The 20,824-nt window shown below is 44.7% G+C and overlaps 1 protein-coding gene across 1 annotated transcript in view; it reads left to right on the top strand.

The window, feature by feature from the left end:
- Positions 1 to 20,824, top strand: part of sh2d3ca (SH2 domain containing 3Ca) — a 44,888-nt gene that overhangs the window by 3,703 nt on the left and 20,361 nt on the right. The window contains exon 4 of the mRNA XM_068574481.1: positions 1,054 to 1,093. Coding sequence (XP_068430582.1) covers positions 1,054 to 1,093 — 40 coding nt within the window. The remainder of the gene's footprint in view (positions 1 to 1,053; positions 1,094 to 20,824) is intronic.

Genomic DNA, 20,824 nt, shown 5'->3' on the forward strand with positions numbered 1-20,824 from the left:
ACAAACTAAAGATTGCCTAGTAATCAAACAACTGCAAGGGGGTTCGCAAAAGATTATGTGGAGAAGTAGGTCATGCATTTGAAATGTTTATCAATAATCCAAATCCGACTCGCATGAATAGTTTGGATCATTTTTTCAATCATCTCAAAGTATAAACACAAGTCCATCAGTGTTAAACCACAGCTGGTGTGCTGGACCTGGACTTCAGCTCTACTGTCGCTCTAGATGGCCTCTGTGTGTTCGGGTCGGGCTTGTGTGTTGTACCTGATTCACGATTGGTATTTTCTTTCTTCTTTTTTCTTCACAGCTCACATTCTTCCCTGGACGAATGTTATTTTCATTCCAATTGACGGAGGCGCATATTTTACATTTGTACCGCCATTTATTTCAAAGTTTAAGCACAGGACAGCTCATGAAGGGAATATAGAGCTCCTCTGTCATGGGACCTATTAACATTCCCAAGCCCGCTGCCAAGATGGGACCCTTTGATCTGGCCTCTCTGTGGTCATGTGTAACACGGCTTTGCTCTGGGCCCTATGAGACCCATCGGGCAGTTTGGAGCTGCACTGAGTGATTGATCTTAAAACTTGTCTGGGAGTGTAATTACCCCTTTAGCTCGCGCTCGCTCCGTATCACAAAGCACCCGCAGCATGGCTCCCTTGACTGCGGTGCTGCAGCGGGGTTCTGACACATGATCCGGACGCATCATGAGTGTAAAAGTGTGAGTTATTGCGCCTGAGAGATTTGAGAGGCCAGCTCCATATTCAGCAATCGTAGATGCTCAGTGGGGTTTGTTATCGCCCCATTTTCCACGAATCTTGCCTGCAACAACATTTCACTCACTGGAGAGGCCGCTGCAGAAGTGGGTCATGGGAATACTGGGATGTTTCTTTTGCCTGTGCTAACACGCACTGCACCTGTTACACGACCACATCAAACCCGGACACGTGTGGACATGTGTGTGTATATCACACAATGTGTCTGCAGTTTTCTTTTCCAGTTTTCTTTTCCGCTAATATTTGCCTCCATTTTTTTCTCCTTGTGTTTCTTCAGCCGCATGGAGCCAGCAGAGTGCCAGGTGGAATATGTGCAGGTAAGTCGGCTCTGTCAAGGTGTCTTTGCCCTTGTCTTGTCCTCTTCAGTCTGTGTGGTATGATTGTACACTGTGTGTGTGTGTGTGTGTGTGTGTGTGTGTGTGTGTGTGTGTGTGTAATGTGATATTTTCCCACATAAATCATTCTTGCTCCATGTAACAAGGTCTGCTCTCTATCAATGACCCACATGCAGACACATGTAATGCCCGAGATGCCAGTAGATATAAGTATTTGTTTGCCTCCAACAGCAGTTCAGTTTGAGTTTCCTCGCTCCCACAGAATTGAATTAGGTTGTTTTTTTTAAATGTGCGCTCTCAGATGTAATTGTGGCTGATTATTGGCCCTTCGTCTTCAACAGTTATGCTCATTTCAGCAGGCTCACTCTGCGTTTGGCCTGATTCAGTCTGCCATTTAGCTAATTGAATTTGGAGCAAGGCAGCGCTCATGTCAGCACTGCGCAGCGAGCGAGCAGCCTGTGCCGCGGCCAGCAGGTGGGGCAGTACGCTGGAGATGTGAACTCCTTGTGGACCAACGGGCATGTGACGCTGTTTCATGACCTTGGAGATGGGTGATGGGGATTCATGCATCCTGTATACCACAACACACACATTGAAACAGATATTGGACTTTAAACTGAGAGCAAAAGTGGGCGATGAGAGCCAAGAGAGGAAGGAAGGATGAAAAGGAAGAGGGGAAGTGAAGTGTTGAGCTGCATCAGTTTTTCTATTGATTATCTCTCTCAGGCAGATGGTAAAAGTTGTCTCCTATGAACTCGACTTGTATTCTTCTTGTCTGAACTTTGTCTGATCCCAACACAGTGACACCCGCCACACTGCAGAACAACAGCGTGTGAATGTACTTCTGTAACGTCGTCACTCTGCGTGCCTCAAACATTATTCAAGGCCCAATGGGTTATTCATTTCACCTCCAAGAGCTCTTTTAAATGAGAAGTAGTATGCCTGTTTTACTGCTGTGTTTATGGACATAACTGATTTATTTTTATTAGCACCAGAAAACCTTTATACATTGCATAGAGGTGTTTATTGTTATAGTCATCTACTTACTTAGAAGATGAAGGTCTGACCACATACGGCCTCTGCTCTTAAATGTTTTATTTTATAAAGGTGCATTCATTTTTTATGATGTCTTTGAAGCGGGCTTTATTTCAGGCGACCTGACCCACCTCCACTGCAAAACACTGTGGGTCTACTTATAATATAGTTCACCTTGCAACTAATACTTAATATCATCAGCACTACTTTCATGCTGACAGAAAGTAAATGCTGGACTTTGTTTTATTTTGAAGTTTTTCCAGTTTGAAATAAGCATGCCACGTGACTGCTTTGAACATACATTTTTACGATGTTCCATGCATGAGAACGAGCAGATCATTCACATTTCAGAAGTGAAGCAGGATGAACTCTAACCTTTTGTAGAATCCTCACACATGTTATGTCACCCCAATCGGTTTCCTATGTCTTTCTATTGCTCTCAAACATCGGAACAGCCTCACCTACCACCACCCACCGCCCCGCCCACTCCCCGAAAAGCTGCCGACAATCCCTCCACCTCCTTCATTTCCCCTGAAACATTTATGACAGCTGATGTTTAAATCAGGAGTTGGCCTCAGTGTTCCATGTTTTAACGGGAAAGACCAGACCAGTCACTCTCTCCTGGTTTGTCACACATGTGCACGTACACTTATTTATTCACACACGCACACGCACACACGCACACACACACACACACCGTACCCCACATGCATGAATAGAAAACGAGACGCAGTGAGACGGAGAGAAAGACAAACCGATTTGATGTGAGTGTGCTCAAAGAAAAAAAGCAATCAGTAAGGATATTTTTTAGGCTTTATCATAATATCCATCATCAAGAATGTTTCATGTTGATGCACATCTGGTCAAGCGATATCCACTGTTTGTGTTTTTATGACTTTTAGTGTGAGCTGTGAAAAGCAGTTTTCAAATGGCTGAGGTCGGCGTTAAAACAGGCCTGATGACACTGTGTCATTAAAAGACTAATAAAAATGGTCCAGTCTCAGTTTAAGTGGGAGGTTGTTTTGGGATATATATGTGTGTGTGGCTTTATGATTGTGTGTGTTTCTTTTTGCCTGCAGCCCAGCCCTGCTTTGTCTACCGTCCTATTTAGTGGTTTGGTGCGACTCTGACGGGAGAGGCAGGAAAGGGGGGAGGTGGGATGGGTTCGGATCACATGTGCTTTGTTAACATACGTCTGGCACAAGAGTCACACTGGTGCCGAGTGTGACGGGGCTCAGCTGTGTATCTGCTACTGCATGTTTGATTATGCGAATGGTTTGAATTTTCTAAATCGGTCTGTGTCTGCGCAGCCTTAAATGAAGGCAGAGCCCTGTGGGTGCGCGTGTGTGCGTGTGACTATCACAGTAGATGAATTAATGTGGCGCCTCTGTAAATGAGAGGGGGTGTAAACTGGCAGGGTTGGCCCTCGGTAACAAACCCTGGAAAGTCTCCAGCGACCATTCCTTCGCCGTGCAGAGAGACTGACAAAGACCCAGGACAGACACATGTCTGCACACACGTGCAGTACATGCACCGTGTTTACATACATCTGTTTATTTAGGTCACCAAAGAGAATAGCCCATAGTGCCATTATGGAGTCATCTGTAGTATTTGACTTTGACAAAATATCGGAAACACACAAAAAATGCAATAATTGTGACATGGTTGCCAAATATATATTGCAGTGTTTGCCGCTGACCAGAAAGTCAAACCAATAATGATAATCCTTTGTCATCTGATCTAATTGGGTTAGCATGCTAACATTTGCTAATAAACATGTAAACCTTATGTTGGCTTTGAGGAAAAGTCAAGGGGATCATAGGAGTTGGCAGGATTCGTCCTCCGGGAACCATGAATGTCTGCAACAAATCTTGTGGCAATTGATTTGCTGTAGTAAATGGTGAGTTAATTTCACTAAATAGGGGAAGATTTTGTTCGCTGATGGAAAGCGAGGATCCAGGTTGTTGAGCTATTCAGTCTGGACCAAAGTGACCAACCGGCTGCCAACGCCATCCCTCGAGCCACCGTGTGGCTAAAAGTGCTGACTATCAGCAACACTTTGCTAATTAGTTTCCGCTTCAAATGGCTCATTGTCTAATTGTCCTCGTCGTCAGGATTTACAATGAATCCTAAATCGGTCGCTGCCTGTACTCTGGTATTTCCGTCATAAAAGATGATGTGATGAAGTCAAGAGAAAAGCCACATGTGAAATACAAATACAAGTGTATTAGCAAAGAGGTACAAGCACACAGTCAGAAGCGATGAGTGAAAGACACTTTATTGGATCTTCTCGAGTTGGCTCAACACCTCAGAGCCGTAGAACAAAAGCTGTGATATTTACTACACGGCCGTGTTATCCTCACGTGTTTCCGTTATTTTGTCCACCCCATTCAAGGTCAGCCTGCCCATGTCCACATCGTAGAGAATAATGTCCCATTGTTCCCTCTAAAACAGTATGACACACTGCTTTATTCATGCTCAAGATGTGTCTAGTTGCTACAGCAACACAATTGTGTAAGGCGAAGTCATTTTAATGCGATTAAAGCAGGACAGCTGATTTTTAATTGCGCTATTTCACACCTAAATTCATGTTTTTCCTTCAAAGTCACAGCGCTTTCCGCCAGGCCTCTTTCTCTCGCTGCATCATTATCGCGGGCTGATGTTTCAAACGGCCTTTGAAACACACATCTGGTGGTTCGATACGGATTAGCCAGCCGGTGAATGGGGTCCACCTTGTGTAACCAAAAAACACACCGATGACAATCAGACACACACAGATCATTAGCAGTACCCCGCTAACCCCCAACGGAGCCCGGCCTTTGTTTTAGAGACGCGTGTGTGCAAACACATAGACACACATAAAGATGTGTGTGCACATGTAATCTTGATCTGCCCTCGGTGTGTCTCTTTTCATCTCTCACACACATGCACCTACACACATTTTACTCTCACTATCTCTCGCTGTCTATGTTCTCTTTCTTCCAATGTCTCTCTCTCTCTCTCTCTCTCTCTTTCTCACACACGCACACACACACACACACACACTCCTTTCATTAGTGGGACGCTTGCAGGCACATGCAGGGATTCTCCATTGTGCTCCCTATCAGCCCGCGGGATGGGGCTCACTAATTAATATTTAACTGAAGACCGCCTCCAAGCAGGGGAGGAGATGGAGAGATAGATGTGTGAAAGGAAGGGGAAGGTGGTGGGATGACCATGGAGGAGAAGAGAAGGACAGGGCAGAGAAGCGAAGGGACGACAGGGATCGGAGAGTAGTGGAAGCTTGAAGGAGGAGGTTCGGCTTGTGAGGAGACGTCGGGATAAGGAGGAGGGAGAGATGAGGGGAGGTGCACGGTGATAAGAAGGGCTGGGGAAAGGTTGGATTCGATAGAGCATAGAGAGAGGGAGTTGAGGGAATGCTGAAAAGAGAAAGGAGGGGTTGAATGAATGGGTAGCGGTAAGAGAGTGAAAGAGGAAAAACAAAGTGAGGAATATGCTGGAAGGAGTCCCTGAACAGACGTTTTATGACAGGTGTGAATGCAGAGAATGAAAGGAAGATAGATAAAAAAGGACTTGCAGGGAAGCAATAGTGGAAACAAAGTGAGGATGAAGCAAAGAAAGAGAAAAGAACAGGACAGACGATTCAGCGTAATGAAGTGAACAAGACAGTAGAGTAAGAATGAGACTCTCTTCAGTCTTCCCACAGGCACAAAATGAGGCGAAGTTAGCATCATTTTTCTTTCAGCCTGTCTTTGGAGCGTTGAGTCAATTAGATTTAACACATCTTAAAGGAAATGGAGCATTGAGGGCTCTGGCTTGAAGATGTGTCGTATAGGCAGTTTTTAAAATATTGGTGACGTGTACTTTCTTATGTTCACTTCCATCAGTTATGGTTGTCTTGATTCGTATGTGGAATGGTAGACAGTATGGACTGGTTGCTCGCACTACTGGATAAGAGCCAATTTATTGTAATCTAAGTTAAATCATGTGGGATTCAGACATTTGAAACTTGTGAATCGACCATGTCTGTAATAGATTCATAACATTGTTATTTCAATGCATTCAGTCACTTGTCAGCTCAATTGGAGACATAGTTCCTTTAGTTACTTGAGAAAAGTAAGTAAAACAAAAAAGCTAGTCACAATATTTGCCCTTTTAATGTATGAAGTATTTTGAGAGAACACGGTATTACTGTGTAAATCTGTTACTTTCCTTGGATGTTACAGCTCCCGAAGCAGCCATTTGATATCTGTTTGACTTGCATTCATCTGAGGATGCAGCCATGTGGAAACACGAGCTGGAGCATTCACAGTGTACTCGTCCCAAAACAACAAGAGGACAGGCTCATTTCAGCAGGATTGTTTTCACTTGCGCAAACCAAAACACTTGATCAAACGGACGAAGAGGTGTGATATAAAAAGTATATGTTTTATGAAAATCTAATTTTGTGGAGTGGCTTTTAGCTAATGGACCCTACAGAGCGGTACATTTTCATTACGGCCGGTCTGAGTGGAAATTAGCCCGATAACATTGCCAATGTTCATGCTAAACTCAAAGCGGGGCGTCGATGCTTTAAACTCTGCCTCCGTCCTATTGTTCCATGTTTTATTTCCCCTCAGTTTGCATTTTGGGCTGCGTGTGTGTGGCGCAGCAGCCAGATGTAACATGCTCTATGTTTTGATTGTTTTGGCAAGGTATTACAGAGGATTGAAGGAAGGAAAGCACAGGGCCCCTCTTATGAGATTATTTGTGTCCCCGCTGTGTAATCTGTCTAATCCAGCGCTGGATGGTTTGAGATTACATTAAGAGGAGTCGCTGTAGTTAATGAATCCATCCTGTGTCTCGCAGCTCCTTATCTGTCGGCCTTTTCTCTCTCTGCCTGTGACCCACTAGCTTGCATTCAAGAGGCAGATTAGCAGAGTGATTACTGGCATCATCTCATGCCGTGTGTGGCGGAGATGACCTCAAAGACAAAGTAAGAAAAGGAGAGAATAAGAAGGACGCTGTGTTGTTCTGATCACCTGGTTGGCATGTTGCATACTTCTCTCTTTCCCTGGCTATGTCCCTCTCTTGCGTTATGCTTCCCTGCAGTGGTGCAGACCAACTAAATGCAGTGTCAGAATTTTGGATGCTGTCAAGTACGCCGGCAGTGTTGCCATGGTGAGGCGTCCTCAATGATGTCACTCACTCAGGCCTCTGGAGACAGCGCCCCGCCCCTTCCGACATCTCCCTGCCGGTATGTGTGTGTGTGTGTGTATGTGTATGTGAAATGGGCCGGTGAAAATCACACCGTGTTATCCTTGAAACACCTGCCTGTGTGTTTCAGCCTATAATGAGCTGTCTCGCTGCAGTCTGCATGGCTTTTTAGAGACACATCATTATATTCTGCTGTGCACACACAGACACACACACACACACACACACACACACACTTAGATGAATAATATTTCTACCAACATTATATCACAACAGGAACTAAAAGCTCTGTAGCTCCTGCCACCGTAATATAGTGGTGTTTGTGTGTGTGTGTGTTAAAAGATAAAAAAGGTATTAATTTGCATGTGTGTGTGTGTGTGTGTGTGTGTGTGTGTGTGTGTGTGTGTGTGTGTGTGTGTGTCAGAGGGTGGGGAGCCCCCCTGCTGGGTTCCTTTCATGGCAAAAGAAAGGTTAGATTCCTTTGGGAGGCTGCACTCCTCCTACTTTCTCTCCTCCTCCCCGCATCTTCTTCATTCATCAGCTCATCTTTTGATTATCTTTCTTTTCCTCCTCCCATCCTTTCTCACTTTCTCCTTGTTTTACTCAGGCCATCGTCCCCCCACCCCGTGTCAGCATTGTCTCAGCACTTGAGCGGGGGGTCGTTGGGTGGGTGGGTGGGTGGGGCTTTCTGCCTGCATTTCGACAACACTCCTCTCTGCTTGTGCCTGCGAGCATACACCCCCCCACCCCTCGACCTCCTTCCCTCCCTCCATCCATCCATCCGTCCATCCCTCCCACCCTCTCTCTCTCTCTCTCTCTCTCTCTCTCTGGTCCGCCCTCCCCCCACCCACACTTCTTTCATCAGCAAGCAATGAGGTAATCCCTAGCAGCCGCGTGAAGTGCAGCAAGTGCAGTGAGAAGCAGAGCTGCGAGAGCGCGAGCGACAGAAGCCGGTGCAGGGCAGAAGCTGAGGAGATGTCAGGAGCCGTAATATCTCTCGCTGTCATCAGTACCAGCTGTTAGCGGCTCACTCGTGGCTTACAGTGTGGCGACCAGCAGCTGCTTGCAAGTGCCGTGGTGTTAGCTGTTTAGCTTGTAGCCGGGTTCTGTAGTGGTTGCACTATGTTCAGGGGCTGGTAGCCAGGCAGAGAGGCAGGCAGGGGTGGGACAGGCTTAGCCCAAGGGCTGGGGTTTGGATCAGACACCCTGGGTCGGGGGAAGATAAAGGAGAGGACAGCAGGCGGGGAACAGAAGAAGAGGGAGAGGTAAAGTAGAGGATTTGAGCAGAAAGGTTTGAGGAAAGGGAGCAGAGGAAGGTGTGCACTTACCATGACGGAGAGGTGTAGTCTGTGGAGTGCCCTGTCGGCTGCAGCATGCTGCTTCTACCGGGGATCTTTCATACAGGTGCAGGTGAGTGAGCGTCTATGTGTGTGTCTCTCTGTTTGTTTGCATGTGTCGCGAGACGGAAGCAGTGAGCCTGTGCTTCCTGGGGTGTAACAAAGTGCTCACAGTACACAATGTGTCATTACCAGGCATATGTGTGTGTGTCCTGATTTCATTTACCATCCAAGTGTCCAGTGTCCAATATTTGGCTCATTTCTTAATGCACGTGTATGTGTGTGTGTGTGTGTGTGTGTGTGGGTTTGCACTTGTGTGTATTCACGGGAGATGAGCTCGCTGTTGGCTCCCCTCCTGTCCCGGCAGCCGGTAATGTCAGCCTGCCTGCGAGTTGGCAGACTGATGATATCGTAGATTGCTGTACAGTACTTGGGAGTCAGATGGACTCTGTGAAATCACCGCGTGGAGAGAGAGATAGAGGGGAATGATGAGGGAGGACAAGGGTCTGGGACTAAAGGGTGGAAAAATAGAGGTGTGTGCGTGTGTGTGTGTGTGTGTGTGTGCGCGCGCGTGTGTGTGTGTGTGTGTGTGAGTGTGAAGGGTACAGTAAAGTGAAGCATATCAGTTTTACTTTGGTCTAATTCTGGCTTCATGACTGAAACCTAATATTTGACCTTATTCCTGGGACAAAATGACACCCCCAGTATATTTTGTACGTGTACACTTGTGTGTACAGTATGTCGCGATGTCTGTTCTGCAGTTTTCTGGCATGGTTGGGTTTGTAAAGCTCAAAGGTTGGAGAATATCCCCAAATAGGAGACTCCTCAGAGCATTAGCGGGGACAAAAGAAGGAGAATACTTCAAGATAAGTGCTTAATAGATGAGATAATAGTCAACTATGAATAACCAAAGTGTGTTATTGCCTGGGGTTATGAATCACTGCTAGACTGAAGTGGCTGTAGAAGCTTCGCTTTTCTCCTCTCGCTGCCACGTTGTTTGTAGCCGACTGTGTTGCTATAATTATGGCTTTACTTTAAACGGGGAAGCAGCAGAGCTGTTTGTGTGTGTGTGCGGTTTCACTGCGTTTCAGGGCAGTAATCCTCATGTTGGGTGTTGGCGTGTCCCACCCGACATCTAGCTGAGGCAGTCAGTGTCTCCATGCTGGATTTCTTCCGTTGTTTTGTTGTTCTGATAACAAATGTCTGTCCTCAAAAAAGATGAGGAGTGAGAATGCGCGAGAGAGAGAGAGAGAGAGAGAGAGAGAGAGAGAGAGAGTCTCTTCTTTCGAGGTTTTGGAGGCATCTGCTATTGTTTAGAGTGAAGTGTTTCGAGGCTCAGACTAATTAGGTTATTTTAATTCAATCTGTCGTGGGGTTCCTGCGAAGTGGTGGGCATGGAAGGGGTACGTGTGTGTGAGCGGGGGGTAAATTAATTAGCAGTCACTGACTGGTTAGAGGTAAGTGGGAGTCTTTCTATTGTAAAATAAATAATGACTTCATTCCCTGAAACTTGGGTTTGTTTACAAACGGTGCTGTTTTGTCCGTGGACCAATATTGATTCCCCAATCCAATCTAATTAAACATAGCCTGTCAAGCACAATGCTGTGTGTCATGTAACTGAAACAGTGTCTGGCAGCCAGAGAAGGGATGCTTTAATCATTACTTCTTCTGTGCATTCAGTGTCATGTTGATGCTGTTTGCTTGCCTCCAGGGGAGGGGATCATTTGTTATGATGTTTACACTCATACTTTTCTCTCATTTACCTGCAACTTGTGATGGAGTCTTCTTTTATCTGAAAACAGAAAGATTACTCACTGCCTGGCTGCTGTGTGAAATTGTTGTAATGTTGATACTTTGCTGTTGAGTGTCTAAACCATAATTGCAGTTGAATAGCATAAAAACACCATAAAACAAATGGTATTATGACTGAATTGATTCATAAGGTTACACAAGTAACATGCAGGGAGGATGTTAATCCAGTGACAGTGAACAATTCATCAGCTGTATCAGTGCAGAGAGATTACACTTGATCCTCTGGTCTAGACTGCAGTATGCTAACTATGGACACACACACACACACACACACACACACAGACACACACAGAGACATGCAGCTCAATGCATTATGCACCCAGTGTTTCCAGTCCATCGATGTAACTGGGACAATGTAACTGTCCGCTGGACTCCCGCAGCGTTAAAACGTTAAAACCCCCATGAGCTGCCAAATCAAAGACACACACACACACACACACACACACACACACACACACACACACACACACACACACACACACACACATTAGATGCATGGACACTCACAAACACAGAACTGTCCCCTCCACTTAAATTGTTTTTGAAGTTAATCCTTTTCTTTTTTTGCGAGGCTCTCTCTCTCTCTCTCTCTCTCTCTCTCTCTCTCTCTCTCTCTCTCTCTCTCTCTCTCTCTCTCTCGGCCACTCGACCCTGCCTCTGCAGGCTCACTCCCTGCCGACCTGAGCAGCATGTTGCAGCCGTCATGCCAGCCAGCAGCCGGCCCCTCTGTCCTTTAGCGCTCCTGCAGCCCGACTGTATCTGGAACGCTGCTGTCGACCTCCAACCTCGCAGCATGGCACCTCTCTGCCATCCAGTCCCCTTTACTGTTCAGCAATCCAGCACCACATGGTGTTTATTCCACGTATTAAGGAATAATATAAGGCGGAAATCTGACAATACAGTAGACTATGGAGCCAAGTGTATTCCTGATGTTTTAAAGATTAGATTAGATGTGTTTCCTGCTGTAAGAACATCCTGATCCCCTTAGTTTAGAGCAAATGAAGGACGCTTCTGGTTTTTAGAGTGTGTAGAAACAAATAGGAAGTCAAGTTCACAGGATGTTGGCGCCTGCAAACTATGCTGTTGAATTCAGATTTGGACCTGGCTTGAATTCTTTGTTACATTTTTTAATATTCCAAAAAAAAAAAAACACTGATAAATTCACACGTTTTAAGATAACGCCTGAAAATATTCCGCTGTCGTGATATAAAAAAGTTAGGTCATCGTCGAGCTCCATTTATTACATCCAGTGGGAGGATTTTCACAGGAAATCCTGCAACAAATATATCATTCATATTAAACTGGCAAGCTTTATTACATTGCTGTCCCTTCTGTATGTCTCATCTATGCGCTATCCCCAAGAGAAGGTCGCAGTGCGATAACAGAAATTGAATCGCTGCATGCCTTTAAATCCTTCACTACATAACACCTGTATGTATGTTCACCTGCAAGGCACTCAGATCTGCTTCCATTGATGTATTACACTTTCCTCCAGATGATGTCACAGTCTTGAACTGAATGGGAGAGCTTGGTTGGTTTCAGTCTCGTCAGCCAGTCACAGCAGGTTAACCAGCTTGTCGGTCAGATTCCCAGGGTGCCCCAGTGGTTTTTATTAGCTTTACCCATCACCCCATTCTCTGTCTAGTCAGTGCTAAGCTAGCTGTAGAAGATATGGCCCTGCTAATGCGTTTGTCTGTGTGTGTGTGTGTGTGTGTGCGCGCCCAAGCCAATTGGTATGTTTTAGCATTGAAATATTCACCATGTAATCCCCTCTTCTCCACTCCTCCTATCTCGCTCTCCCTCTCGCCCTCCTCCCCAAAGCTTTTCACCACAAATCCTCTTTTGGCGTGCCTGCCTGTCACACCCTCAGGCTCATAGTGTGAAGGGCGTGTGTGTGCGTGTGCGCGCACATGTGTGTGTGTGTGTGTGTTTGGTGTGTGTGTATTTAAATTGCCTTGTCCCAGAGTCCATATCCTCATTAGAGCACTGTGATGTTTTTGGCAGTAATGAGGAACAAGCCTGTGTGTGTGTGTGTGTGTGTCTGTTTGTGTCAGTGTGTTTCTCGCGTGTGTGTGTGTGTGTGAGAGTGCCTGTTTGTGTGTAGAGCTCCAGACCATTCTTTAAATTTGCTCATTCATATTTTGCAGCTCTTCTTCGGTTTGTTTGTCGCATGAGCTGAAGGATTAGTTTAAGCCGGAGTAATCGATCAGCAATTCTTTAGATTAACTACTTTATACAAGGTTCTATGACACTTGCGACCTTTCTTTAAAATAGTGACTGTTCCTTGGAGTGACATTTAAGTATCATTACAACACGTCTTCATATGTAAACCCTCAGAATGGTTGTTTTTTTTTATCATTGCCTTCCCGAGTGACCCTTTTGAGCATCTTCTGGTGCATCTGCAGCCCAGAATTTGTGACCGTTCGTATTATATGCTGAGCAATTAGTTTTTGGTTCTGCTCTCAAGTCCAACATGTGGCGGATGCACCTCTGGTTTTCCAAGAAGACGAAGAAAAAGAAGATACCAACATGGGCTTTTGTTTTAAATGGGGATTAGGTGAGGAGATTCGCCCTTACCCACATTTATATCATTTGTTTTTCAAAGAAAAACAAAGAAAGAGAAATGGCATTAAACAAAAAAAACATCCTTTTGGTGCATTACCACGATACCAACTCTGGTGGGCTCCACCAGACACACTCGGACCCTCAGTTGTAGTATTAGACCACGTGTGTGCCAGGATCAAGTTAACCGCTATCCACAGAAAATATGGGCTTTACATTAAAAGCCGAACCAGAAGGCTAATATTGCCAGGCAGCAACAGAAAGTGTTGCGTTAGCTTTACCAGCACACTAAGAGTCCAGTACTATCTCGTTCTTCATCTCGGCCTGGCAGGCAAGAGGGTGAAGGTGAAGTGGTCCTTCAGCTGCAGGTCCCTATAGTGCAGCTTACTCTTTATGGTACAAAGAGTAGTTTGAATCCTAAAAAAGATACCATGTCGCTGCACAGATGTGTTGACATATGGTCAGTTAAGCCTGTCGTCAAAATAAATGTTCACATGTTTAAAATGTTGATCGTACACATTAAAATCTCTGCTCTATATCAGATCGCTCGTCACACCCAACAGCAATCAGGGGATGGCTTTAGTGAACGAGTTTTAAGCACTGTAATTTAAATCAATGTGGCCGGGCTGTCTGTTCGAAATGTGTCTTCGGGCACTGCATGGTTCAACACACTCAAGTGCTTAATGTGCTCACCGTTTAAACAAGCAAAAAAAAAAAAAAAAAATGCAAAAGTTGTCTCTTCATACCACGGCTTTCAGCTGCAGGCCAGGATCACAGAATTTTCCAGCTCAGTGCTTCATGTAATCATCGGCTCTCTCTCGTGACATGACAGAGAAAAGCTTTAAAATAGAATAGGATAAGAACAAAAACGTATGGCGAGAGCTGCTCTGCATTTAATCTTAGACTGGGCTCCTTTTAAACGGAGGCTGGTGGAGGAGAAAGATTATTCCTGCCTGCAGGTTACAGATGGAAATGGCCCTCAGCATTATAATTATCTTCTTCTCTCTCTCAACAGTTAAGGTGCAGGGGCTGAAAGTAATTACTTTGGTGAATATTTACATTTCGCTCCTTTATCTTGTACTACCTTCGCCTCTATAGAAACCCAAAGTGTTCAACATTTCTTTTGCGTTTCTGCAATTTATTTAGGCATAATTTAGTCCGGCAGAGTTGGTTGAAAGTTAGAGCGGGGTAAGACATGCTAAACAACAACACCCATCGCCTCACAGCGATAAACCGCTGATTGTTCGCGGACTTAAATGGTAGTATGAATGCAGCAAAGTGTCAACGCTCGTTTTTTACATGACGAGAAATTAGATGGTAAAAATGGGGAAAGAGCTCTCGGTGGCTGCGCACATAAAGGTGTAATTTCACATTGAACGTAGCTTGATAGCCCATTAGCACAGTATGTATTGCATCCACTCTGCTCAGCATTGATTTAGAACAAGAATAATATTCCCCTCTCACTTCCCACTTCGTCTCCTCCAACTGCTGCATTCATTCACAAATTCTAACGTGGAGTTTTAAAATGAATGAAGTCAAGTGTCTGTTAGTCTTACAAGCAAACCTTTAGAATTGACACGGAGGGCTGAACTGTGTGTGTGGGTGCGTGCGTGTTTGTGTGTGTGTGTGTGTGTGTGTGTGTGTGTGTGTGTGTGTGTGTGTGTATCAATCCTCTGAAGTCTCTCCACTAGTCTCTCGCTGGAGAAATCACACATGCTTGTGGATCCACACGCAGACACACCACGCTCACATATGCTGGGAACGACACAGCTGAGAGGGAGTGTGGCATACTGGAGGGATTCGGAGCAGGAGGTTGCCAATTGTTTGCGCTCCTCATCTTTGACCTTACCTGACCTCGGCGAACGCGGGGGGCTTTCGGATCAAAGGCGGCCGCGGTATTAAAGGCTCGGTTCTCCCAAATGAAAGCAAAAGGCTGTTCCAGCAGGGAGAGTTGTGCTCGCGTGCTTTTAATGCTCATTGTTGGAACAAAAAGTAGTGCTTTTAGTTTGAAATTAAACATGATGGATGCAATCTGGAAGCATAGCATAGTATATATATATATATATATATATATATATATATATATATATATATATATATATATATATATATATATATATATATAAGTATAGTATATACTATTTAGGCATCAAGCGTCATTTTAATTTAGTTAGTCCAAAAATATTATTGATGTATTTGCAGTTTATCATTTGCAGTTATACAACTACGTGTTGTCCAAATGAATTCATAACTTAAGAAATCTCGTCATTGAAGTTTTTGTTTGTGCTATATCTTATTAATATATTTGAAAGGAATCTATTCATTTATTCATGTCGGCTGAATATTCAGTGCAGAGTCCGTCTCTTTAGGCGAAGGTTTCTACAGCTTTCCGTGCCACTGTTGCTCTGTGTTTTAATCTCTAATGAATCCCACTGGGCGGAGTGTGTTTGAGTAACAAAGGGGCCCTGGACCTCAGCGCAGTTTTTGAACACATCATTTTCCTTAAAGAAAAGACTCGGGGCTGTTAGTGTCTCTTGGTAATTTCCAAAGAGCAGCTGAGAATGACAATGAACACGCGCTGTCTCTCGTATGATACACGCCCGACATGTACATGCCGACACGTGTATTCATGGGTCGACAGATTCTCTGGATTGTTTAGTCTTCGAGGTGTCAATTCATTTGTCCTTATCAAAGAGATTGAGCGATTAATCGATTGTCAAACGACAATCAATCTGTCAGTGAAGTAAGCGGCAAGTAGTGCACTCCAGCAGATACACAAGTTAAACACAAAATGCTCACTGGTAGAGATTTGGCAGATGGAGTCTAAATTTGCTTAAGATACTGATAATATGTGTTAGTTATTATTAATGAAGCAGATCGGGGCGTTAATGTGAATCAGATACAGATACAGATTAGAGATTAAACTGATTTCATTGACTGAAATGTGATAGCTTTGTTGGATGTAATTCAATTCAAATTAGATTCTGCTAATAAGATGGAATCCATGCAGTGTGGACACAGATCGTGTGCTGCAACACATAGAAATCATGCATATACATAAGCACGGTTTCAGTCAAAGTGATTAAGTTCAAGCAGAGAGACGGAACAGTGGATATCAGTTATTATGTTTCCGCCATGTAACAAGTGAGCAATTGAAGTGCCCAGATGTAAAAGAGTTATGGACAAGGCACAGGCAAAGAACATCCTCCAGCAAGGCAATTATTTTCTGTATCGGGACATCTGAAATCGCATTATCATGGTTGGGAAAATGGCTTTCGGTATGCCGTATCTGGACTCATATCTATAGTGTGCGTGTTGAATTTTTTTATATAAACTCTCAACTACGGCACGTTTAAATTGGATTCAGGGCTGGTTTGCATCTTGTGTTCACACGTGAAGTCTTGGAAGAAATCCCAACAGCTATGCTGGCAATTACAAGCCCGCAAGTGACATCATACTCTATAAGAAGGGGTGTTTGGGTGAGGAGTGGGAGGTGTGGGTGGTAAGAGGGGGGAGGGGAGTGTAAAAGATGTCGGGGGAGAGAGAAAGAGAGAGAGAGAGAGAGGGAGAGAGAGAGAGGGAGAGAGAGGGAGAGAGAGGGAGAGTGAACGCGCAGCACTTCCTAACAGGCTATCACAGGCTAATTTCCCTTGAGCTTCTCTGAGAGGAACAACTCTAGTCTCTCCCATGGGAGTGTTTACACTCACACCTTCACACACACACACACACACACACACACACACACACACACACACACACACACACACACACACACACACTAAAAGCGAGACCTTTTCTGTTTTTTTCCTCTGTTGCTTCAAAGCAGTCGCAAGGGCAATGCTGCTCTCAAAAGCTGCTCTCACGTGCGTGCATCAATGAAAATGTGTTGGTGTGTGTGTGTGTGTGTGTGTGTGTGTGTGTGTGTGTGTGTGTGTGTGTGTGTGTGTGTGTGTGTGTGTGTGTGTGTGTGTGTGTGTGTTGCAAAGTCCCAGCAAGCAGTAAAAGCTCCATCGTCATTGCCATGACAACAGCCCGGTAACAACAGGGAGACAACACCCATCTCAACCCTACCAACCCCCATCTGTGTGTGTGTGTGTGTGTGTGTGTGTGTGTGTGTGTGTGTGTGTGTGTGTTTGCAAGAGTGGGTGTGTGCATGCTTGATTACTTGCATATTTGATAGTGTGCATTTGAGCGAAATTCCAATGTGTGTGTGTGTGTGTGTGTGTGTGTGTGTGTGTGTGTGTGACAGAGAGCGTCCATTAGGGAGCATCCTAGCAGGTACTGTCTGTGTCTCTGAATGATGGACACGACCCTAATAGCTCTGCCTGTATGCCTCAGTGGGGAGTGGTCACACATACACACACGCGCGCACACACACGCACACACACACACACACACGCTCCATTGCTGCCTCTGTATGAATGGAATTGATACCTCAGCGGCGCTCTCCCACTGTCTGCATCAGCCAGCCAATTGTTCAGCTCGCTTCTCAACCTCCAGCAAGAGATGACATCATTGCTGGCCAATGGCATCGCAGCTCTCGGGCGTGCTCCTTTCTAACGGTCTGCATGATCAAGGGTGACGCGGAAGGTTGTGTGCGTGTGTGTGTGTGTGTGTGCGTGTGCGTGTGTGTGTGTGTGTGTGTGTGTCCATACGTATGCATACTGGTAATAGGGAGATAAAACTGATTGATTAGCAGCCGTGGCCGCCCTGTGGGATCAAGCTATTCCTCATTTCCATATCATCATATAACCATTTCCTTCCTGCGTTTTACTTTATGTTTTCTCAAATTATTCCCCTTTTATCACTTTTTGTCTATTTTTCCCCCCTCATCCTTTTTTATTCGTTCTTGTTTTTCCTCCCATCTCTCCTTTTTTCATTGTCCGTTTTACCTTTTTGTGTCTGCCTTTCTTTCTGCCCTCTGCCTTTGCTTTTTCAACTGCATCATCATCATCATCAACACCATCATCTCTTCCTGTGTGCATGTGTTTGTGTGTCATGTTCCAAGGCCGGTCAATAGTTCATTGTTTGTACTGTGACTTGGCAAGAAGTGCGTGCGTGTGCGTGCGTGCGTGTGTGCGCGTGTGTGTGTGTGTGTGTGTGTGTGTGTGTGTGTGTGTGTGTGTGTGTGTGTGTGTGTGTGTGCGTGTGTGTGTGTGTGTGTGTGTGTGCGTGTGTGTGTGTACTGACACAGCAGGGACTATAGGATGACACGGTGACTGAGCCACAGATAAACTTGTTCCTGATACACTCCTCTACTGTGACCTTTCATATAAAGTGAGTGTTTGCGTCCCAGACATTTGTTGGCTTCATATCTCATGGAAAGAGATGAGAAAAGCAAGTTTACAAGGCCTTCTTTTTTTCAAATCCTTCTTTTTGAACTCTCAATTGAGTTTAAAGTTGAGCTCAATCCCTTCGCATGAACAATGACATAGATGTTGTGTATAACAGAGCATCATAAGCCGGTTGCTTGTCTGGGAGTGAGCATGTTTGCAGCTCCATTCTGCTTCTTGGCCCTGTTTCTGCCATCAAAGCTGATTAATCCTCTGCTGTCAGTCATTGATTAATTAATTAGATGCTGTGTCACCATATGTGCCTGTATCCATGGTAACGAGTCTGCAGCTTGGGCCACAGCCTTTTATTGAAGTTGAAAAGTAATAAAAAGCAGTGCAAACGTGTGTGATGTTCAAATGTAATGCAAGTATAAAACAATATGTGTTATGCATGTGTTTTAAAAGTGCCAGACGCAATCTGTTATTGTCGAAACAATGACCCTCTGCCCTGTCAGTCGCTTGGCCACGTGCAAGGAGAGCGCATCGCAATCGCTCTGTGTTACAGCATTCCTCTTAAAGTCAATGAGAGATACAGATTTCCATTTTAATTTAAAGCAACAAAGGCCCCCTTCTCCCTCTTCCCCAACCCCCACCGCTCATTTAGTCTCTCTGCTGCCTGTCCTTCAACTGCTGCTTCCTCCCTTTTGGTCCCTTTCCTGTTTAACTGCACCGGAGAAATGCATTGTGGGTTTGTGGTGTTTCCCTTCACACCTGTCACTATCAAGATAGATGGTACTAGTATGGATGGTAATGTGTGTGTGTGTGTGTGTGTGTGTGTGTGTGTGTGTGTGTGTGTGTGTGTGTGTGTGTGTGTGTGTGTGTGCGTACATCAGCTGTGTTCATCTGATTGATTGCAATGTATGTTTAAATTCATGCACATGTGTCTGCACCTAGACATTTATGTGTGTGACTGCACCATTGTGTGTGTGTGTGTGTGTGTGTGTGTTATGTGAGGAAGCTCAGTATTGATGCGTCCTTAGACCTTCCATCCATCAGTGTGCTGACCTTTTACCCCAAAAAGCCTTCAAATTAGCCATTAACGGTTCAGCTGAGAGAGGAGGGGATGACAGCGAGCGGCACAGCCCGAAGCGGTAATTGTGTGTGAGTCGTTGTGTTGCATCTTTCTGCGACCGAATTGGGCAAAAAGTGTTTGTGAGAACATGCTGCTTTAACGTACCATGATCGGCATATTAGGTCTATTGTAAAATCATGCATTCCAGTTGGCTGACAGTCACGATTCTCCCGACCCTCAGCCCCGCCAATCACAAGCTCCCCTCTGAGCTGCCGAAATGAAAGGTTAGATTTGGATTTCCAGTCGAGTGAATAAACTGCCCCGAGTATCTTTCAGCTGTCCCAGCTGGTCCTGCTTGTCAATAAGCACTAACGGCTCCTTTTTCAATTACGGACCAAAAGAGGGCGTTCTTTACTCTTTACTGTGAGGCAAATGGTTATACAATCACAGACAGTATGCGCTCTTATCATAAGTATTGTATACATTTGTTAAAATAACTAATCAGATTATACAAGGGGAGCCAAAGTATATACATTTGGAACATTATGCCTGACACAAGGTTGTGCAGTAGCCTTCATTATGTTGACCTCTTCACACATATATATATATATATATATATATATATATATATATATATATATATATATATATATATATATATATATATATATATATAAAATGTGTCCAAAAGTAGATTGGGGGTTCAAAGTAACACAATTATGAATTCATACAAAACTCGACACATATATATTAACCCTCCTCTGCCTCCTAATGCATTGCGTCTCTCTGCCTCTCTTTGTCTCTGCTTCGCTGATGGAACGAGGTGATGCTCTCGCTGTTGTTTTACATCAACACACATTCACTCACACAAACAACTACACACCCACGCCGACAGGCCGGCCGAGTGGATCGTTGAGGGAAAGTGCACAGAGAGAGAGAGCAATGATATGATATGTGGTTGAGAGATGGCAGGTTACACCAGGAGGGAGGGATGAACTGACAGTGGACTGCAATGATTAACTTTGGCAGAGAAGAAAGAAAAGGAGGAAAAAGACAAACGATAATAGAGTCGGTTGGAAGGATATTAAAGTCCATATTAAGAAAGAAAGACTTAAGAGATGAGAAGGACAGAAGAGCCGTTATGTCTGAGAGAAAGAAGAAGATAGGGAAAATTAGTCAACCGGCTTCCACTCCACCATTTACATCCATCTATCTAAGAACAAGACAAGTTCAGTGGAAGATAAGAGGAACACGTTAAAATAAAGAGCATGAGAAACTAAGAAGTGCAGCAAACAAGTCTTCAGTGTTTGCCTAAAGCATGGTAAGCGGAGAAATGTGATGGAAAATAAAGCAGCGAAGTTACAGTCGGACATGTGTGTGTGCATTCGAGCGGCCTATAAATTGCACTGCAGCGAGGAATACGTGA

Source organism: Clinocottus analis, unplaced genomic scaffold (genome assembly GCF_023055335.1).
Source record: "Clinocottus analis isolate CAN_PGR_092001 unplaced genomic scaffold, fCliAna1.0.p SCAF_13, whole genome shotgun sequence".
In the NCBI taxonomy this organism is placed as follows: Eukaryota; Metazoa; Chordata; class Actinopteri; order Perciformes; family Cottidae; genus Clinocottus; species Clinocottus analis.